This window comes from Pimephales promelas, chromosome 21, assembly GCF_988280905.1.
Source record: "Pimephales promelas chromosome 21, fPimPro1.hap1.1, whole genome shotgun sequence".
Lineage (NCBI taxonomy): Eukaryota > Metazoa > Chordata > Actinopteri > Cypriniformes > Leuciscidae > Pimephales > Pimephales promelas.
In genome coordinates this window covers 15974031-15998146 of record NC_142789.1, presented here as the reverse complement: position 1 = coordinate 15998146, position 24116 = coordinate 15974031, and the positions used below count along the sequence as shown (strand labels likewise).

Here is a 24116-nt window from a genome sequence, read left to right as displayed (position 1 = left end):
CTCACGACCTTGAGGCAGACTGTGACTTATGTGTAGACTTTTCAATGCTCTCTTTCTTTTTCTCTCTTTGTGCTGGTCTCTCTGTAGATGCAGCTGTGGGGGCGGTTAGTGTGGTCCTTGCAGGTCGCACTCTTCGTCACCTTGGTAATGTGCTCATGCCGGGCGGCTTCTGCTGGGACACGAAGTCTGCGGGGACACACAGGTATGCCAAGGCTTATTACAGGAGAATATGTATTTATGAACACTTTCACACTGTCCAAAGCACATCATTGATACTCAGAATCATTCAAAAGTTCATCTCATGCCACTTGTGTTTTGTTGATTAAACACATAGTTACGCTACACAGCATTTGTGCCTTAATGTTGATAGTTACAAAAATGTATTTCCACTTGTCCCTCGTTTTCTTTAAAAAAGCTTACAGTGAGGCACTTACAATGGAAGTGAATAGGGCCAATTTGTAAATATTAAAATACTCACTGTTTAAAGTATAGTGCAGATGACTTTAGTGTGAATAAAAATAACGTACTAATTTTTTCTGTGTGCAATTTTACAATTTAGTTGCCATGATGGAATGCCACAAAAAACAATGATAGAAAATGTAGTCTTTTTTGATGATCCTGTCATCTGTCAATCATTCAATGATTCTGAATTTGAAAACTTGACATCTTGAGATAGACTTAAGATATGTTTTAATTAGGGCTGTGCAAAAATGAATTGCGATTAATCGCATCCAAAATAAAAGTCTGTGTTTACATAATATATTTGTGTGTTCTGTATATAATTATTTTGTATATATAAATACCTATGCATGCATGTATATATTTAAGAATTGTTTGCGCTTCAATTGTGTATATATATATATATATATATATATATATATAAATACATAATCTAAATTATATAAATATAAATATTTTATATATGAATAACACATTTTCTTAAATATATACATGCATGTATGTGTATTTATATATACAAAATAATTATATAGAGCACACACAAATATATTATGTAAACACAGACTTTTATTTTGGATGCGATTAATTGCCATTAATTTTTGCACAGCCCTAGTTTTAATAGATATTTTATCTTATTGTTGATCGGTTTATTGAAAAATGTCATTAAATTCAAGTTTATTTGTTTAGTACTTTTTACAATAGATTGTTTCAAAGTATTTTTTTCACAGAAATAATGCCTATAATACTAGTAATATTTATAGATAATGTCAATAATTGTTGATATTCATGTTTTTTCCCCTTTTTTTCTATTATGGATGTACTCATTGTACTCTAAAAATGTTTAAGCACAGTCAACTTGGATTTTTAATTCATTTCAACCTAAATTACATTAAACTGACTTAAAAAATGAGTTGAATCTTGTATAAATTGTAATATGTAGGATGAGTTAAAGCAATGTAAAAACATTATGTTGTCATAACTTTTTAATCATATCATTTTTAATGTGATTATTGTCGGGGTCAAAGACATCCATGAGCATATATAATAAAGAGTCAGACCACATCTTAAAACAGTAATAAAAATGACAAGAACAAATTTACAGCTCATATAATATGTTTTAAGAGAAGAATTAAGAAGAAGTGTTTTTATAAAATCATAAGCTTCACATTTCTTCTTTTAAATCTTCAAAAATTGGGCCACAGTACCAGTGAGAATGCAGTACATTTTATCATGTTTAAATTCATTCCACAATCATTTTTCTTCCAAAATTAGTGTAAAAAAAAAATAAAGAAATATTCTTCATATTCCGTCCACCCAGTGAGTGTAAACCACAGAGGATGTCAGTGAACCTTTCTTTAGCCCATAAAAGACATTTAACAAGGCTTGACCTCTAATATAAACACATAATTACAGTTATTTCCGGTGCTGTCCTGTTCAGGAGATTAAAAGTGGGTCGTTTGCATCCGTATCATATTTATATGACACTGCTCCTGCCCTGCAGTAACATTAAATGGACAGCAGCAAAGTCACTCTCTTCATTAGAGTTCATGCAGTAAAGCGTTTTAAGCGAAGGGACAATTTAGTAATGAATGTATTAATCTTAAATGGTCAGGTAATAAGCTCTTTACACCTCTGCATGCCTCTGTACACACACACACACACACCTTCGTGAAAAAAGAGGGAGGGGTAACTAAAATAATGTCCACTTCCCCACGCTAATTGACACCCATGAGCTAACTAATTCTGATTTGCATAATTCATGAAAGCTTCCCTCATGGTGAAGAAGTGACCAGCAGTACATAAATATTTTAACATGCCAAAAGGTCAGACTCCAGGCTCTTTCGCTGAATCATTCATATTATGCAAAGTCCTTCCCCAATGTCAGCGTTGCTCCAGATAATTATCACACTTTCTTTAATTACGACTTCTCTTTGTTTAGTTGTTGCTACTGTAATGCAAGGTGACCTTTTAGCTGAGACAGAAATGCCACCAGCATCTCGAGCCGGTCTGACTGATGATGTTACTTTTCATTTTGATGGGGAGAAGAGGTTACTTTTCTAACGGAGGTGTTTTTAATCAGCACTGTGCTAATTACAGCAGAAGGGTATTGTGAAGGTCACTAAAGTTTTCACACTTCATAAGTGGATGCCATCACTGGTTTCAGCCCTATCCTTAATTTGAAGAGAGACTTGCTAATTGAGAAAAATTGTTTGTTGTGAAATTGAATATTTTGAGGAAAACAAAAGAAAAGGGAGAAATGTTGGCAAAAAATGCACAAAATTGTATTGCCAACACTATTTGTGACTCATGTTTCCTTTGTCAGAATAAGTTTTCGAGTGACTTTTTGCACTGAGTGGTCACATGGAGAAGCTATTTTATTTTGAAATAAAAAAATATTCGTGATTTGAATGTTATAGAAGTGGTCTGGAGTTTTTGCACAGGTGACCATAGTCAATAAAAATCTCTAAATACACAATATGTTGTATTTTTAAATGTTGCATAATAGTATATATATATGTATATATTACATCATCACTACCGTTAGCGGTTACGGTACAGTTAGTACCGTAAAAGCTTTTATTCAGCAAGGATGCATTCAATTGACCAAAAGTGACAGTAAAAATGTCACAAAACATTTATCAATAAATGCGGTCCTTTTGAGTCTTCTATTTATCCTGAATCCTTAAAAATGATCATGGTTTACATTCAATTATGAATCGGTTTTCAACTGTGATAATGTCACTGTGACTCCTGTCTTGGACTTTGTTTTGGCTTCTGTGTTTGTGCAGCATGTGTTTTCTTGTTAATCAGTTTCAACTGTTACAAATCATCATCCTCATCACGGTCATCATCACTATCCCTGTGTATATAGTCTCCCTAGTTTCAGTTCTCCTTGTTCATAAATAGAGTTTAATCGTGATCCGTCTTCTTGGTCTTCCTGATCGTGCCTCACACAGCCCAAGCATGACAGATAATGATAATGATAATAAGAAATAATAAGAAATTAAGTTTTTTTTGTGCACCAAATCAGCATGTGACACAGCAGACTGATGTAATATATATTATATTTTTATGTATTTGATTATATAAAAAAATATTTATACAAACATATTGTGCTAAATTATTATATTAAATATTATACTACAATTATATTTGTGTGTGTGTGTAAATAGTATCTTAATAACTTCAAACTTTAGATTTAAAAAGAATATCCTCTGCCACATTTTTACCTTGAAAAGCAAGTTCTCCATTGCAGTGCCACTTGTGGCCACACGGTGGCTCTGAAGCTCTACAGATGCATTCACAGTAATAACCCCTCTTGTGTCTGAATGAGAAGCAGTAATGGGTCATTTGTAAAGTTCTCCTGCGGAAACATGGACACTAATGGGAATGGATGGTCTGAATCTCACCCAAACGAGGCAAGGGCCGTTGACTGATGGTTGACACTGAAACCAGACACCATAACTAACAACCACTTTTTCTTGTCTTATGTGTCCTGTCATGCTTGCCCATGCTTGCAGGTAAATAGAGACAATAGCGTGCAAGAGGCTGCCTTTGTTCCTGTCTGCTGTAATAGGCCCTTATATAGCCAACACCGAAGGCCAACAAAGTCCCAATGCGCGTTGCATTTAATGAGTAGTACACACACATTCGCCAACATACCTGCATGCCTACACGAGGCAGTTGTGGCCATTTTCAACATATTGATTCATCCTCCATATACAGTACCGTGTGTCAAATTGAGTCGCCTGGAGCCAAAGGCCACCCACTCTGAGACCTCATTTGTGTTATGTGAGCTGTGCTTTGGTTTGTCTTATACTCATGACATGAAGATTAAACACACAAGTTCAAACGTTCATGCAACATTGTTCAAGCTTGTGATGACACTTGACACATCCAATTAAAAACAACAGCTAACCTGGAGCTATTTATTACCTGGCCTGAGTAAAGGAGGTGTGTGTGTGTGAAACATGTCAGCTGGCCTCAGGTAGTACGTTATGGGTGTTCTTGTTAGAAAGCTTGTTTGTGTCATTTTGTGTCATGCTGCGCATTTTCTTCTGTCATGGATATAGAGATTTGTCTGTTACTGCATGTTCTTTCTTGAACGCTGAACCTGAAGAATTATTTTGTGAAACTCGCATGCAGAATATCTTATTTTCAATTAGGAAAAAAAACGTACTCGGTTACAAATGTAACCTTGGAGGGAACGAGTACTGCGTAATATCTTACGCTACGGAAAACCCTCTTTTCCACGATTAATGTAAAATGCATTATAGGAAAGAGTACTGGGTATCTTTTCTGCACCTGCAACACGTTCAGGTTCGCTTCGGCGATGGAACCAGGTTCAGGTTCGCTTCGGCGATTGGCTGTCCTGCCGGAACTGCAGCAGCCTATCGAGAGAGGCCCTTGGTGATGTCAGATCCAATGGGGTCGCTTCGCTCCCACTACGTCATCTCCCACCAAAGCGGGCGTGGGCCTGGGCCTATAAATATAGCTCGATGGGCTGATATAATCTGTTTTTTCCATCGCCGAAGCGAACCTGAGTGTGTTGCAGGCGCGGAAAAGATACGCAGTACTCTTTTCCTCTTCTAGAAAGAACCGAGGTTACTAAGGGAGTTACTAACAAGTAACTGAGTACGTTCTCTTACGAGAGGTTCTCTTGTATTGCTTAATATATTACGCTGGGGAACAGTGTAAAACGCTGTGCGAGATGGCATCCAACACCAAAGTCCCAAGGGCAGGTGCCCGGGACTTATATAGTGCATAATAACCTGGGACTCACAAAGAGTCTGAAAAGAGAGGCTAGAGGCATCATTCCCAATAAGTTAGGGTCCTAAGGGAGCTAATCACATCAACAGTGTTCCACACAGTCAGGGTTATTTTATTGATCTTGAGTGGTGCTCAAGCAGTTGTAGTATTCTGATCCGAAACAGCGGGGCAGAAAATACAAATTTTTAGACCGAAAGCAGTTTAGCCTGTAAGGCGGGAACTTTTAGGTTATAAAGCCTTATAAATGTAGACGAGGAGGCCCAGCCTGGCACCATACAGATATCCTGCAAGGTAATCCCGCTAGACCAAGCCCACGTCGAGGCCATGCCTCTTGTGGAGTGCGCTCTGACACCTAAAGGACACTTCAAGTCTTTAGACATGTATGCCAGTGCTATGGGATCCATCTGGATAGGCTCTGTTTCGCTGCGGCTAGTCCCTTAGCACATCCGCTGAACGAAACGAAGAGCTGCTCAGTCTGTCTGAAAACAGATGAGCGAGACATATAAGCTCTTAATGCCCTGACTGGGCAAAGGAAGCTTGCGTCCTTTTCCTCGTTGTTAACCGGCAGGGCAGACAGGGAAATAACCTGAGTCCTGAGTGTGTTGAGGGATTTAGGGACGTATCCGTGTCTTGGTTTGAGTATGACTTTCGAGTCATTTGGCCCAAATTCCATACACGTCGCGTTTACTGAGAGCGCTTGCAAGTCCCCTATGTGATTCACTCAAGCAAGAGCCATAAGAAACACTGTCTTGAACGACAGATGTTTCATGTCTGACAAACGGATTGGCTCGAATGGGGCACCTTTCATGGCTTCCAAAACCGTGGAAAGATCCCACATGGGGACTGAGGGGGGTCTGGGAGGATTCAGCCTCTTAGCTCCCTTAAGGAAGCGGATGAACAGATCATTCTTCCACAGTGACTGGCCAGTCGTGGGTTTTTTAAACGCTGCTATGGCCACCACATAAACTTTGAGCATGGATGGGGTTCTGCCCTTATCCAGTTGCTCTTGAAGGAAGGAGAGAACTTCCGTAACCCTGCAGTCTAGAGGTGAAAAGTCTTGAGCTTTGCACCAGCCAGAAAACACAGACCATTGAGGAATAGAGTCGCAGATGGCGCTCTAGACTGCGTGATAGTGTTTAACACTGTACCCGTTGATGGCCCATTCGTGCAGGGACCACAGCTCTGGGCGAGGATGCCAAATCAAGCTCTTGGCTCGAGAGAGAGGGGGTCTTTCCTCATCGGTATTGGCCATGGGGCAGTGCTTGTCAGCTGCATCAGAACTGGGAACCAAGTCTGGTTTTTCCAGAACGGAGACATAAGTAGCACTGAGCATCCGTTTTCCCTTATTCATTCCAATACTTGAGGCAGGAGCAATACGGGGGGAAAAGCATAGAGTGGGCAGTGGGGACAGATGTGGACTTTTGGAGAAACACTTAAGACAATGAGTGTTTCTTTGGGATGCAAACAGGTCTACTTGTGCTCTGCCAAATGTCTCACAGAGCAGTAGGACCGTCTGCAGGTGTAGAGACCATTCTCCTGCCGAAACATTGTTTCTGGACAGTCTGTCTGGCCAAAATTCGATCACGGCGGGCAGCCTGGCTGAGCTTGATTCCCTTAATGCAGTTAAGGGAGTCATGGAACAACATGTCTGTGAGTGAGACAGTGGGCAAGATTTACTGCACTGAAAACACTTGTCGGCCTGAGCTGACTGCATGTGTGTTGGTTTTGTTTTTACAGAAACCATGGGACATGTAGTGTGTAGTGTTTGTGGGCACTGGGTTGTGGGCACATTCACTACATTTAATGCTCAACCGACACGAGTTGGTTTTATTTGTGCGAGCCCTGTACTGTTGTGGGCTGTGTTTGTGTGTAGAAATGAACACTGGGCTGTTGGCATTTTTATTACACTCATAACACCATCGATATGGCTGGACTACCAGAAATTAAAGTATTTATTTGATTTATCTGGGTCGCCGTGGAAACGGCATTTGTGTTTCGGCGGCCGGCAGAGCAAGAGAGTGGTCTCTGGTCCTGGGCTTGTCGGTGCTGTGAAGCAGCGGTGGGCTGAGGCTGGGAGCTTCGAGCAGATGACTGTTTTGGGCAATCTGCTGCGAATCTAGAGTGCTTTGGTAAGAAGTGCTTCATAGTCTGTGACGTCTTCTGAACCTCAGCGAATCTATCTGCGAAATCTTTGATGGATGATCCAAAGAGGCCAGCTGGGGAGAACAATCCAAGTCCGGCATCTCAGATAACATCAGCCATAGATGTCTCTCAGCAATGGTGAGAGAAGCCACATTTCGCCCAATGGTCTGTGCAGCGGATTTTGTGGCATGAAGAGCCAGGTCTGTAGCGTTTTTCAAATCCGGCACACTGACAGCTTCCGTCCTTCCTCATCATGTTTTTAGAGAAGGTCAGCTTGGAAGATCTGCAGTACGGCCATCGACTGTAATGTCGATACAGCCTGGCCAGTGGCGGCATAAGCCCTTTGCAGAAAACATCCATCCAGTCGGTTGTGCGCGGGCAATGCCCTCGCCACGGCCTGTGAGAGCAGACACATCAGCTTTCAAGCCAAGATTCGATGCTGGCCCGTTTTCCTGACGACTCGTGGCCATAGGGGAGGAGGTCCACAGAGCTTGCCCAATCCTCACTGTTCGACGGCAGGATAGAGGAGCTGGCCTCTACAGATGTAGCTATCTCGTCGCCATTAATGGCGGAAGCGGCGGTGGACGGCGGCTGTTGTCCGTCGGTGTGACTCGAGTGAATGAGTGACTCGAGTGAAGCTGGTGTACCACAAATTACGCTTTTTACGGTGTGGTACTATAGCGGGCGGAAGTGCAGACTCCGAGAAAAATGCCAGGCGAGTCACCATGGGCAAAAGCTTGCAGCCGCCGTCAGCGAGTGCTGCATGATCCTTACCCAGGCTGGAAACGCAGATACAATGGCGGTCAACTTCACTGACTGCGGCTCTGAACGAGCCCCCGGAACAAGTCATCTTTAAAAAGACGCTGCTTTTTTAGATAGAGAGAGTGTGAGTCGCAGCGGTGAAAGTAAAAGGATATAAACACTGGAAAGCGTAGCAGGTATGACGACTGAAGACAGCGAGATTAAGTTCAGCGGGTTTTTTCAGACGCAAGACTTCTTCTCTTCGGATCCAACAATGCGTGAGCTTCGCTGAAGAGATGAAAAACCCAGCCCGTTCTCATTCTTTAGCGTCACATAGAACGCTGTATGACAAAACGGCGCTATACTACGCACATGGCACCCTTTATCGTTAATATTCACGCGGACCCAAGGCGTCATAAATCCTTTAGCGTAATATCAGACTACCCTACCCCACCCCACACCTAAACCTAACCATTACAGCGCATGTTATATTAACGATAACGGGTGCCATGTGCGTAGTATAGCGCCGTTTTGTCATATAGCGTTCTATATGACGCTAAAGGATGAGAATGCGTTGGAAAAAACAGATAATATCAGACCATCAAGCTATATTATAAGCCAAGGCCATGTCCACTTTGGTGGGAGGTGATGTAGTGGATTTGACTTCACTCCCATTGGATCTGACTTCACCAATCTCGATAGGCCCTTGGTGAAGATATATATATATATATATATATATATATATATATATATATATATATATATATATATATATATATATACTGTATATATATATTAATTAATCATTTTTATTCTGCAAGGATGCATTAAATTGATTAAAAGTGACCGTAAATACATTTATGATGTGAAATTATATAAACTTTATATTCATCAAAGAATCCTGAGGGAAAAGTTATCAACTTTCACAAAAATATAAAGCAGCACAACTGTTTTCAACATTGATAATAATAAGAAATGTTTTTAAAGATTTGAAAAAAGAGCCACAAAGAGTCCATTCTCATGCTGTTGCTCTCTGTAAAAAATCCTGTAAAAGATTTTACCTCTGGGTCAGAGCTTTATTTTTAGCGCATATTTAAAAAAAAAAAAAAAATCTCACCAAATTAACACGTTACATTGATAGGCCCTCGGTGCACTCATTGTCGTCGCAATCAACTGAGTTCCCTCAGAGTCATAAAATGTCTTCCCTTTTGGTACTGACACGCCAGTCAACTATTGACAGCAGAAAGACATGCTTCTTGATAAATCGCACAACGGCTCACTCGCCTCGCGCTGTCAGAATATATCAATCGCCTGGCTGCCCCATCAGCTCAAGGTAATGGTGTTTAGCTTGACACCCAGATGCGTCCGCCACAGGGATAGAGACAGTTAGCCATGCTTGAAATCTTATTTGATTTCAGGCTGATCTGAGATTTATTTCTCTGAGACCATCATAGCAGCTCTTTAAAATCCAGAACAAGATGGCTATGGTGGAACGTCGAGCGGTTAATTCCAGTGTTGTGGTCCTGGAGGAGAAGCCGCGAAGAAAATCTCACGATTATCCCCGGAGTCTGCTCACTGTGCTTAATGGTGCGGCGGAGAATTTTACAAATGACTTCTGCTGCCAAGTGTGTAAAAAGAGCCACATACAGAAAAAGGCATATTCAGATGCATTTCAGCTGTTCACAGCACACATTTTGCATGCCTGTTTGGTCGTTATTAGCTTATATTGCAACATTTACACTACGAGCAATCTTTTCCACTGCCTGAGATCTCATTTTCTCATTTTGTGGCTTGTTGGTTGCTGTAGTCTCCGGGGCCGGAGATGTGTCAGATGATGTTGCCTAAGTGTCCAAGATGTGACGCCTGCCTGTGTGTGTGTGAGAAAGGTGTAAGACATGAGTGATAGTGTGAGACCTTCATCCTCTGGTTGGCTGTATGATTTTGCAGCACAGTATTTTTGTTAAATCCAGGGAATTGCTCATCAATTTGACTGTAGATAACTGTTAATGGTAGAAAAAGGGTTGATATGTGCCATTGCTACTTATGAAGGAAGAGATTGCTCATGTTTTTCATGTTAGCCTATTATGCCAGTAGGAGGCAGTATGGCCTTTGTTCTTGGGAGTGCTGAGCCTCCATCTGGATTCTCTGCACACTAACAAGACACTGTGTGTGTGGACCCATACTGTGCTTACAAGTAAGTTATCTTATATATATATATATATAAATTACAAGTAAAAAGTGTATATATATATATATATATATATATATATATATGTGTGTATATATATATATATATAAGCACGACCGTTTTATATTTCTTATTCCAGATATTCATTAAATACACTTGAAATTACATTTAACTCTTAAATATAAGTTCCAATTAGCATTAAAAGGGTTTTAGTGACTGACTTGATGCGAGTTCTTTTATTCAGTATATCTGAATCGGTGACTAATGCTTTTTTGAATACACACTTTTAAAATGTTGGCATTGGAAAGGAAAGAATTTTATGCTCACTAAGGCTGCATTTATTTGATAAAAAATCCTGTAAAAACAGCAATATTCTAAAATATTATTAAAATTTTAAATAAATGCTGTCTATTTTAATGTATTAAAAAATTTAATGTATTCCTTTAATGGCAAAGCTGAATTTTCAGTAGCCATTAATCCAGTCTTCTCTCTGTCAGTGTCTCATGATCCTTCAGAAATCATTCTAATATGATATGGAGCCACTAAAGGCACACCGTGAATTATAAAGAAAATGTGATTATATGACAACGCTTTTGCGTTCTCTCACAAATGTTATTGTGTTCTACTCAAAAACCTTGCTTTAGATTGCAATTTTTTTGTCTTCTTTGCGAGCAAATGCAAAACACTGGAATATGTTTTTTGCTTCCATCTCATATTTTTTTTCCATCACCATGTCCCCCCAGGGGCTCCGTAATATGCTGATTCATTTTAAATACATTTTTTTTTGTTACAATAGAAATGTCTTTACTGTCACTTTTGACAAATATTATGCATCCTCGCTGAATAAAGGTTAATAAAGAAAAACTATCAGTTCTTGCAGTACCAGGGAGTTGAATCCATGACTTCACTCCAAATACCACTGTTTGAAATACAAGAATTGTGATAAATTGATTTTAACAAGGAATAATCTTCCCATATCTTTTGCTGTTGATCCATTAAATATTGTATCCAGTCAAACTGGTATTTTGGTGCAAATTCATTTAACAGAAGTGGACAGGTTGTCATTTCTTGAAAACCAAGAACAAAATTACAAGAAAAAAGTAAAAACAAAAAAAAACAAACAAATGTGACCCAGACTACCTGTAGATGATTTTGTCTTCTGTCTATGAACATGTCATCTAAAAATAAGCACAAAACAAAACTCGCTTTAAAGAGCCATTAAATATCTCAATTTTTATAGTTTATCAAATTAAAAAGACTCATTTCAGCAGTCTTTTTTTAAATGTTTTGTTATTTTAGTATTATTTAATGTATTAATATTGTAAATTATTTCTTAATATTTACATTTTTCCTATTAGTTTTAGTAATTTAATTATGCACTTCCTTCATTTTTATAAGTTTTAGTTTTGTTTAACTGTAATTAGTAGTTTTAATAAAGTTAATCTAATATCGTTTTCATATCTAATAAAATATCTAATTCAGATCTAATAAAATCTAATAAAGTTTTCATCTAATATCTAATATAATTTTGTTTTCAGCTTAATTTCAGTTACCATAATGATTTTTCAAGTTTTAGTTTTAGCTTGATAATACAGAAGCTTCAGATGCAAAATCATATACCACCTTTTGCAGATAAAATTCATACTGTATATATGCCAGGTTCCAAAAAAGTCCCCCACCCCCTCACCACCAAAATACAGAGACACACCATCCATCATTCATTATCTCTCCGATACCCATGCAGGATCCGACGTGAGGTCCCGTGGTGTCAGTCATAGTCACAGCTAGAGATCTGCCCTTATCTGTTGTTTATCCTGCAATGTCGGGGCTGACAGAGACCCTGGAGTGGCACGCGCACGGGCATCCAGCCTGTAAGCACTCGCCCCCTGGACTCTGCACGCTTCCTCTAATTAAAGCCCAGTCGTCAGGGTCCATGTTGGACAGAGGGGACAGGGTGAGGGGGGTAATGTGTCTACATGTGAAGCCTCAAGGGGAGAAGACAGAGAGGTGAGTTCAGGAGGAAATGAAAAGAGAAGGTAGAGTAGAAAGCACGAGGCCTCTCTAAGCTGAGGAGCACCACTTTTCCCAGGAGGAAGCTGTCAAACAAACTACACATCATCGCGGGAGAGGGCGTTCACGGCCTGATGAAATGGAAACCTCTGTGTATATGTGTGTGCAGACCCGTCATGCGTGAATTAAGGTGCGTTTTACGCCATGTCGTAATTACAAGATGTGCCATAGGAACGCAAAATTTCCCAGTCCGAGGATGTGAGCAGCTCAGAGTAGAACGTCATATTTTGTCATCTCGAAATATGGTAATGAAACGCAGCATTGGATATAATTAAAAAATAATAATTTAAGTGTATAAAAGAATAACAGGGATTAAATCAGTTATGACTCTTTATTGCATTGCATTTCATTTAGTAAACATAAAAATGCACAGTATACCATTTTAATTTATTTATTTATTTGTTTGTTTATTTTTAACACATAAAATTAACATTTACAAATCAATAGCAGAATCACTCAGTTAACTGGCTCTGATCAAAATGATTTGTAATTTGCATTTTGAATAAAATATTTTATGATCAATTAAGAGTTTGATCAAGTATGGCTTGTGCAACCAAACTACACTTCCCATAATCCTTTGTGGCCACAGGAGAATGATAAAAAAGGTGCAATCACACCATGTCGTAGTTACTGTAATTACAAGGTAAACTGGGGATTTTCTGAGAGCTACCATGTGACCACTGCATATTCATTTGGCCGTTGATAGTGTTGCCATAGAAATGCATAATTCAGCTTCAAGTAGAACGTCTTGGTTGTCATCTCTGATTTACGGTAATTACGTCACAACGTGAATGCTGCAAAATAGAAAAAGTTCTAGTTAAACTTAAACTTCATTCAATGTAAGCCAAGGCAACATCCCTAATTTCTGTTTTGTTTAATTTTTTTTTGAGTACAATTTTTTATTTTTATATTTATGTTATATTTTATTTAAGCATTTTTCAATTAAGGCTACTAAAAGCAATTGTTAGTCGTTTACAAAAACAAAAACATTTTCCAATGCAAAATCACAAATCACAGACACTTATTTAGACGAAATTAATGCATGTGCCTCTTTTTCCAATAACATCAATTTGTTTTGCATTAGCGCTTTATTTTGATAGTCCACTTTAGACATTCTACTAACTATACGTAACTTTTCTACTTGTCAACTCTAATTAATTTGCAGCTACATGTCAGCTAGTTTTCAGTAGAATGTTGGGGGACTATCAAAATAAAGTGTATAGTAATACTGTTATTGTACATGTAACTCACTTTAAAAAAAGGTTACACTTTATTTTAAGCTGTGCATTTTTACAGTGTAATTATACATTTAAGTAATAATTAATATTAATTAACAACTTGTACTTACCATAGAGTTAAAGTAGGATTAAGACTAGTTTAGTTGAGGGTTGGTTGCATGTAATTATGCATAATTTACTGTTATTATATGGTAAGTACATTGTAAAATAAAGTTACCAAGTCTAATACTCTAATGACTGCTAGTTGACATTTAGTTGTAAAGTTACTTAGCAGAATGTCTAAAGTGGACTATCAAAATGAAGCGTTACCAGTAAAAAAGGTAAATAAATATGATATTACCCAACACATCCATATCAACCTTAATCACTTGATATCACATCGCAAAAACACCTTCTAAACTTAAGTAGCAATATATTTCATGACTTTTTGTATTTCTTACTGTTATGTATTGAAGACATGGTGTGTCATTTGAATGTGTTTTTAATGTATTTCCAGGCCTTGCTGGTCATTTCATTGACCTTTGTTAAAGATCCGACCCATTTCAGATTGACCTTAGGGACTGTAAAATGCATTTTTGTGTTCCACTGCATTGCTCCCCCCCCCCCCCCCCCCACCGCGATGTTAATAAGTCTACAAAAATGTTTTTGCTAATGGTCAACTTTTCTGTTCTGTATGTTTGCTGGCAATGTCCCAGGAGAAGGAAGTAAATCATAAATATTCACCTCAAATACATGTCAAATGTTTGCTCTCTCTCGTGACAGCAGGACAGATGGTTATGTCACTTATACATACAGTATGTCAGTAGACCCATAGTGACTAGTCACTTTTGTATTTAAGGAATGCTAATGGTGTTTGAAAACTTCTTCCACACTGTGATTTAAATCATCTGGATATGTTATTTTCCACAGCCATCTGTTATATAACAGCTCTAACCATGTCATAATGCATTTTGGCAATTCGCATTATTACCACATTACAAACATTAGTTGATACCCACACACCTCACTGCATAGAGTAGCCCTTGTTTCTTAAGACAAATTTTGGCTGTAAATGAGCACTCATGTTAGACTGGCTGTAAAATAAAAATCCAGTGATAAAATAATTTTATATAATGATTAAATGATCATGACCAGTGATTAAATTATTTATTTTTTCACTCCAAACAGAAGATGTACTGCTAGGGGAAGTGAAAGAGAAAAAAACAGGGAACTGGTAGTCCTTCAGATGCTTATTAGATGATGCCACTCTCATTAAATATACTGTACAACCCCAATCCAGAAAAGCTGTGAAATTTCTTCTAATGCAAGAAAATCAAGAATCTGTGATTTGTTAATTCTCTTTAACCTTGTGTAACTGACACAAGTTTTAATTGACCAACTTAAGTGTATTTTGTATATATAAACACATTTTGATTTTGATGTCTGCAACTCACTCCAAAAAAGTTTGGATGGAGGCATGTTTCCCAATGTGTCACCTTTCCTTCTAACTACACTTTTTATAGTTTGGAAATTGAGCATACAAGTTTTGAAAGTGGAATTTTTGCCCGATCTTGCCAGCAGGTCGTCGTTGTCTGATTCTCCTTTTCATGATGGGTCATACATTTTCAAAAAGAGACAGATTTGGACTGCAGACAGGCAGTCAAGCACATCCTTTCTACGATATAGAGTGCCTAGAAACCATATTAGGATGTGCAGAATGAGGCCTGGCATTGTCTTGCTGGCATTGCCCTGGCATTGTCTTGACAATAGTTTTCCAAAAGACTCCTGAGCACATGTGGCTGTATTTAACAGAATTTCATGATGGTTTCTCATGCAGTGCCATCTGAGAGCTCAAAGGTCACGCTCATTTAATAGAGGTCTCCTACCTTGCCCTACATAGACTGAAATTTCACTGGATTCCCTGAATCTTTTCACAATATTATGTATTGTTGAAGATTGAAGACTCAATTTCTTTGGAATCTTGGCTTTAGAAATGGGATTTTTGAATTGTTTACAATGATATTTGGCACAGAGCGATGAGCCATGACCCATCTCTGCTTGCAAATACTGAAATGCTGCTTTTACACTCAATCACGATCTCCCTGCCTACTACCACATACTTCTTGTGGACCATTTCAAGAGTTTGACTTGGATATTCTATAAGCTTTTCACTTTTACTTTGGCTTCTTTCAACTTTCTTGGTGTGTGTTACAGCCATCAAAAACTAAATTTGTTTGTATTTTTGTAAGTTAGTGAAAACTTTGCAAATCTTTTCTTTGTGCTTTTGCCAGTTAAGTAAAGGTGAAAGAGAATTAAACAAATCACAGAGTCTTGATTTTATTGCATTTTACAAAATGTCTGAACTTTTCTGTATTTGTAGTTGTAGATGCTGTTTCTTATTTTGGGTGGGTTATTAATATTAACAGTTAGGGTTATCTTTTCTGCAGCTTCGTATCAGGTGAAGCAGGGAACCTGTGAGGTGGTGGCCATCCACCGGTGCTGTAATAAGAACAAGATTGAGGAACGTTCACAGACTGTCAAGTGCTCCTGTTTCCCTGGTCAGGTGGCTGGCACGACGCGGGCACAGCCGTCTTGTGTGGAAGGTAAGCAAGGATGTTATTTATCTATGAGGTTGTTTTACAATAAACTTAAAAGGGTCATGAACTTTTTTTATTTTTATAATGTTCTATGAGGTCCACTAATAATGTTATTAAGATTTTTACTTCAAAAAAACATCCTAATTTAGAAGTATTTAGATTTTCTATCTTTTTTTTTTACCTTCTCTTTCAAACACTCCTTTTTGAAGGGCATTGCACATTCAAGACTTAGAAGTAAATGCCCACTGCTACGACTGGGTAACAGTTTTGCATATTAAAATAAGTGAGTACATGGATGGAGTCCCCACGGTTATAATTGACAAAGGATGACTCGCAGTGTTTTTCATGTAAACGGAGGAGGGGAGTGCGGAGTAGGGCTGGGCAAAACGAAGATGTCAATCAATAGAGATTTTTCTTGTTTATCTGTATGTAAATATATCCGTGCAACGCAGGACTGAAACATTTTTGAAAAATTGCAGAATGTGCAGTTATTGGGTTATTAAAAGCTCAATAAACCATTCCTGGCAGAGGGCATTCTGTGGTGCAGATCTGAAGCGTATGAGTGCTGAATTTAGTTTACTTTTGGGGCTTTCTGCGCTTGAATGGTCTATTACACACTTATGTGTCAAAATGTCCATCTTCCATTAATGACAATAAAACAACAAATGAAAAAAAAAATCATTCACTGCTCTGATTTAATTGTATTAAATTCTGTAATATAGACTATATGACAATTGTATATAAAACAAATGGATTTAACATCAACATTTAATACTAAAATGTTTGTTTTTATTGTAACTATCTCTTTAAACACTTCTGGTCTGTTGAAAAAATAAATAATCCAATTGTACATTATTTATTATATATTACAGCAAATAATACAATGGCCCAATTTACCTTGGTATTATCATCCATCTCAGGTGATCCGTTCATACGTGATCTGCACACGTTACATTTATATCTGATATTAATGTCTGCTGTGACCTGATAGCTAAATAATATAGCTATATTTTGATATCATAGCCGTGTGACAAATGTGACTACACTGTCCTCTGCTCCATCTCTTCTCTATTAGCTAAAGGTTTATATTAGGACAAGAGAGTGTAGTATGGGTGATGAAGGAGGTTTAAATGTGTCCCTTCGGTCATGCAGTACGCTCTTAGTTATGAAGGCAAGAGGGCAAATGCTGGCAGCCATTTTTCTTCTTTGCCTTCTTTGACATCCGAGACAAAAGACCCCAATAGAAAGTAGGGAGGGCTGCACCAGGGGAGGTATTCCATGTTATGACTTTCATAGCTCTCTTTGACTATAGTTCATGTAATGACAAAAAAGGGTCCTATGCACATTTTGTATTTTCCACAGAAGGCTACAGTACTGTATTATGGAGGAACAAATAGTCTGATGTAATTGAGAGAAACACAACCAGAAACGAATAAAAAAGGATAAAATACACAAACATAGGGATATATTCAGATATTCAGATAACATTGGTAAGGGATGTTGATTAATTGTGTACATTTTATACTTTAATTAAATAATGTGAATGGATCTTTCATTATTTAGCCAATTAACAAGACAAATATATATATATATATATATATATACTGAATAGATAGATTTCAGTAATACTGTAAAATATTATTGATGTTTTCTATTCCAGTATATTTTATAATGTCATTTATACTGTGATGGCAAAGTTGAATTTTCAGCATCATTACTCCAGTCTTCAGTGTCACATCCTTCAGAAATCATTCTAATACTGATTTATTATTAAAGTTGAAAACAGTTGTACTGCTTAAATTCTTTTTTGTGGAAATCGTGTGTCAGCATTCCATCCCCTTCACAATCCTCATCGCCGCCAACTCATTCCCTCTCACCCAATTGGACACTTCCCTTTTCACAATCCCCTGATTATTGATCACCGTCACCTGTGTCCCATCACCTACATGAACTATAAAAGCACTCACTGCAGTCACTTGGCTGGTCTCGTCATTCCATGGCTCACAGACTTCCCGACTACCTGCTACTTACCGGCTTCCCGTTCTTCAAAGACCAATCCATCTTCCCTGTATCACTGGCAACTCATCCGCAACAGAAAAAGGACATTAATAACCAGCTAAGCTCATTTATGTGTCTAAGTCATTTGATCCTCACCTGTTATTTCCGACTGCAATCCATCTGCACAATAAAACTTATAAAACTTACCATCCCATTTGTTTCCTCTGTGAAGCCTGACAGAAGACCAGACCAAAAATGCAGAACCAGCCGGAGCCTGAAGAGGATCTCTCTCCAAACCATCAACCGGCCGATGTAGCGCTCATCTCACCACCATCACTACTTCCGCAAACACCGCTATTTCGCTCTGACTAAGCCCCGTGTGGCCTTTTGATTTCATTACTGTCCGGTTCAGCGTTTCGGTGGGTTCGGTCATTGTGGGACTCCAATTCACCCGTGTTAAAGTCGTTCGCTGTCTTCAAACAGCACTTCAGAGAAGTATTTGAGCAAGCTTTGTCCAAGCTGTCCATTCTCCACCAGTTATTCAACCTTCGTCAAGGGAATTCATCAAGTTCATATGCCCTTCAATTTCGTACTCTCGCCACCTCTTGCGGTTGGAATGAGTGCTCTGATCTCTGCCTTCCATCATGGATTGAATTCTAAGATGCGCCATCAGCTGGTTGTGTATGATGACAGCACGGGATTAGAAAACCTGGTCCAGCTAACACCGGCTTTCACAGCGCCTCACTGCTTGTGATCTTGTTGAACCCACTATCAGTTCTCTGCCTCCAGCTCCATCTCCTCCAGCACCAGTTCCCATGGAAGTAGACTCCACCCATCTGTCTGCTACTGAGCGACAGCGCCGAGTACAAAATTCCCTCTGCCTTCATTGTGCATCTGATAAACACCTTCTCAGTTCTTGCCCTGTGCGTCCACCGCGGCAAGCGGTAAGTGCCATTCAGCTCACACTGAGTGTCGAACATTTAACATGAACCAGTGTGTATGTTATTACCCCCTGTGTCTGTCTCCCAGCGCAAGCCCTCATCGACTCTGGTTTACAGGGAACTTCATATCCAGTCAATTCCTTCAAAAGCTGAACATCTGGCAATGGCGATTGACTCATGATCTACCCATCCATACCATTTAAGGCAAGCCACTGGGAAGAGGTCGTATTCGCCACTATACACCCACTCTCGTTCTTCGCATTGGTTGTTTACACTCAGAGGAGATCTCCCTCATGGTGCTGGAGGAGTCCACTGCGGATATCATCCTGGGGCGCCTGTGGTTAGTCCAAAATCAGCCAGTACTCCACTGGGGAACCGATGAAATACTCCATTGAGGCGAAGACTGTCATATGTCCTGTCTCAGTTCCGTTCAGGAAAGCCCTTCTTCGCTTCAGTCCAGTTACGGATGACTCGAGAATTCCAGTTTGCTCTACTTCAGTGGAAAGCCCTGAGGTCAGGGTCGAGATCCCAGTGGAGTACCGGGCGTTCCAGGGATGTTTTCAGCAAGCAACTGGCAACCAAGTTACCACCACACCGGCCATGGGACTGCACAATCGACTTATTTACCCTCTGTCCATCCCGGAACAGAAGGCCATGGAGGAGTATGTGGAAGAAGCGTTAAACCAGCAGTTCACTTGACCATCTACCTATCCTGCCGCTTCGAGTTTCTTTTTCGTGGCCAAGAAGGACGGAGGCTTGCGGCCGTGCATTGATTACCGCCGTCTCAACTCACAGACCATCAAATTCAGCTATCCCCTTCCTCTGGTCCCTGCTGCTCTGGAACAGCTGCGTGGAGCACGCATATTCTCTAAACTGGACCTGAGAAGTGCCTATAACCTGATCCGAATCCGGCGTGGGGGGGAGTGGAAGACTGCCTTTGAGACCCCTACAGGCCACTACGAGTATCAGGTTATGCCTTTCGGATTGTCCAACGCTTCTGCTGTCTGTCAGGGATATATGAACGAAGTCCCCTGTGAATTCCTCAATTATTTTGTAGTAGTCTACATAGATGATATACTCATCTATTCATCATCCATGGCTGAACATCATCAGCACATCATTCAGGTCCTTGAAAAACTTGAGAGAGCACAAGTTATATCTGAAATTGGAGAAATGCAAATTCCACACCTCTACCTTTCACTTCCTTGGGTATGTAATCAATATGTAAAAACGATTAAGTATGTAATTGTGGCGTTCAAATGGACCAGAGGAAGGTGGAAACAATCTGGAACTGGCCCCAACCCAACTCAGTAAAGGAACTTCAATGATTTCTTGTTTTCACAAACTTCTATCGAAGATTCATCTGCAATTACAGTCTGATCAGTGCTCCCCTCACCTCAGCTCTCAAAGGCAGGCCTAAGTCTCTGTCCTTGTCATCCGACGCTGTCCAGGCCTTCCAGCATTTGAAAGAGACCTTCACCACTGCTCCCATTCTCATCCATCCCCACCCGGACCTTCCATTTGTCGTTGAAGTGGATGCCTCTTCCACTGGAGTAAGAGCAGTAATGTCTCAGCGGCAGGGTGAATCACCGAAACTCCTTCCATGTGCCTTCTTCTCTAAAAAGCTGTCCCCGGCGGAGCAGAATTATGACATCAGCAACTGGGAACTGTAGGCCATTAAACAGGCCCTCGAGGAGTGGAGGCATTGGCGGGAGGGAGCTAACCATCAATTCTCTGTGATAACTGATCATCGAAAATTGGAATACATAAGGGAGGTAAAGAGACTGAATCCCTGACAAGCCCGCTGGGCTCTGTTTTTCACACGCTTCAAATTCGTGGTATCATATCATTCCAGAAGCAAGAATTGCAAGGCTGATACTTTGTCACGACTCCATCATCCCTCCATGGAAGATGTTCATTCTGAGCCAATCCTCCCTCCAGCCGTAATCCTCAGTCCCATCATCTGGGAGACCAACAGATCGCCCAGGAACTTGCTCACTAACCCGAGGTCCAGAAGGGCGTATTTTCGTGCCTCCACATCTTCTGACTTCCCTTCTGGACTCAGCTCACTCAGTTCCGGGCTCTGGACGTCCGGGTAGCAAGCGTACCCACTTGCTCCTCAGTCAATGGTACTGATGGCCGTCCATCACCAAAGATGTCTCCAGGTTTGTCCGCGGGTGTTCAGTCTGTGCCATCACCAACACCCCGAGGAGACTTCCTGAGGGCAAACTTGTTCATTTACCTCTTCTCAGACGACCATGGTCACACATCGGAATCGATTTAATGACTCGATTTAATGGGATTTGCCCAATTCTGAAGGCTTTACCTGTGTATTCGTCGTTGTGGACCGATTCTCTAAAGGTGAGTCCTCTACCTGATCTTTCCACAGTGTTAGAAGCAGCTGAAGCCCTATTCAACCATGTATTTATGAACTTCGGTCTCCCAGAAGATATCGTTATGAACCGGGGACCCCAGTTCATCTCAAGAGTATGGCAAGCCTTCTTCAGACTCCTCGGGGTCACCATCAGCCTCTCCTCCAGTTACCACCGGCAGACTAAGGGGCAGACTGAACGAAAGATTCAGGAGATTGGATGTTACCTGTGGACATACTGCCACCAGTACCAAGACAGCTGGATCTGTTTCCTCCCTTGGGCGTAGTATGCTCAAAACTCCCTGCGGCAGAACTCCACCGGGCTCACCCCCTTCCAGTGTATCCTTTGTTATCAGCCTCCACTCTTTCCTTGGTCAGGTGAGCCCTCGGAGGTTCCAGCTGTCGACTTCTGGTTCCATCAGAGCGAGGGGGTATGGGACTCAGCTCATGTGCATCTACTGTCAGGATTCCATCCCCTTCACGATCCTCATCACCACCCACTCATTCCCTCTCAATTGGCAATTTTTCCATATTATTTATATTATATTATAAATATATCAATATTTCAATTTAGTGCTACAGTTCCTGTCTGTGTAAAGAAAAAAAAAAAGGAAAAATGCATCATGGTTTCCACAAAAATAGAAAGAAATGTTTGAGCAGCAAAATCAGCATATTAGAATGAGGAACAGTAATTTTAAATTGTAATAATACTTCATAAGATTGCTGTTTTAAGAAGTACTTTTCGTCTATTCTACCAAAGTCTCTTACGTCAGAGGTGCATTATGATGAAAAAGCCTGTTCTGAATTCTGAGTTCTGAATCCTTGCCACTGTCGCCTTGCTTTTGCCTTGCTTTTGGCTTGCTTAGTTGGGGTTATTTATTTATTATTTAATATTAACAATATTATTGATCTGTGTTGTACTACTTTCATGTTATCACTGTGAAGCTGCTTTGATACAATCTGTATTGTGAAAAGCGCTATATAAATAAATGTGACTTGACTTGACTTGAATTGACTTGAATTCCTCAAATCATTACATCTTCCTAAATTGCCCCCTGAAGCTGTATGTTCCTGAGAGGCACCAAGTCAATTGGAAGAACTGAGATTAGCTATTAAAGTAATGAATAGTGTCAGGTCTCTGCGCCTGGACTGAATACCACTAAAACTGTTTGAGGCCTATTGGCCTCAGCTTGGTCCTCTATTGATGAATATTCTTAATTTCTCTATTGACAGAGGTTCCTTTCCATCTTACGACTACTCCTCCTATAGGCCTATAAGTCTTCTGAACTGTGAAGTCAAGCTACTGTATACACTAAGGTCTTATCTTCACGTTTATAGGATTACATGCCACATTTAGTTCATTATGACCAAACTGAGTTGATCAAATCTAGACTAGTATCGGATAATGTCCGTTTGCTTGCTTCAGATTATAGATTTTGCCTCCAATTCAGAAGATCAAAATGCCATTGTTTCTTTAGTTGCTGAGAAGGCTTTTGATCGGCTGGAATGGTGTTACCTGTGGTCTGTCCTCCAAGTCATGGGTTTTAATGATAGATCTATCTCTACACTCTAAAAAATGCTGGGTTGTTTTAACCCAACTTTGGGTCAAATATGGACTAACCCAGCCGTTGGGTTAAATTTTTACATTACATTTTTAACCTGGTTTGTCCATATTTGACCCAAAATTGGGTTAAAACAACCCAGCATTTTTTAGAGTGTATGATAAAGTTGTTGAAAGTTACCCCTCTACAGTCGTTATAACAAGTAGCAACTATTCAGCTAGGTTCAAGGTCTTCCCATCAGGGTTGCCCTCTACCTCCACTTTTATTTGCTTTATCTTTAAAACCTGTTGCCCAGACAACACAGCAGTCGGAGGCTTTAGAACCAATCATTATTCAAGACATACATTGCATCTCTCTGTATGCAGATGATATTTTAATTTGTACAAAAAATCCTTCTAAATCCCTTCCACATCTTCTTAAAATCTTTAAGAACTTCAGAAGTATTTCAGTTTATAAAACATGCCTGGGAACTCTGTCCAAGGGTACCCCTGAAGCAAAGGTTCTTCTACGGGGTGAAGGTCTGACAGCAGGTCGGAGTAACTGGTACTCGGAGCATGCCTTGTTGCCATGCCCACCTCAGGACTCGATCGCGAAGCCACTGCTGAAGCGGTCTCAAATGAAGCAAACCTCATATGAGGCAAACCATATGCCCAAGGAGCCTCATAAAAAAATTCAGTGGAACCGCATTCTTGCCCTCAAACTGTGTCAAACTGTGACACCCGCGGCCCGCCTGGGTCATGTGACTGGGGCGACCGCGGGACATCATCTGGATGGCTCGCGGGTTGCAACACCGGAGAGGGGGATGTGGCCCGAGAACAAATCTTCTGTTGGTTGTGCCAAACCGTCACCCTCAAGTTACCCTGGCCACCAGCATTGGCATTTCTTTGCCATTGGCTCGTTTTGTAAGACTCGAAGTTGTTAGGCTTTCTAAGCAAAACCCCATTCATCGTTATCCAACGTAACTTGGTGTGACAATGAAAGGGAACTTCACTGATACCTTTAGAGGATGAGCCATGAACTATACTTTCTTATGGCAAATCCACGATTAGAGTTCACTCAA

At 40.0% G+C, this 24116-nt stretch overlaps 1 protein-coding gene across 2 annotated transcripts in view; it reads left to right on the top strand.

The window, feature by feature from the left end:
- The window catches only part of tafa4b (TAFA chemokine like family member 4b), a 68798-nt gene that overhangs the window by 19056 nt on the left and 25626 nt on the right, over positions 1–24116 (top strand). For both annotated transcript variants that reach the window (XM_039674099.2, XM_089125153.1), the window contains exons 3-4: positions 88–202; positions 16035–16190. In XM_039674099.2, coding sequence (XP_039530033.2) covers positions 88–202; positions 16035–16190 — 271 coding nt within the window. The remainder of the gene's footprint in view (positions 1–87; positions 203–16034; positions 16191–24116) is intronic.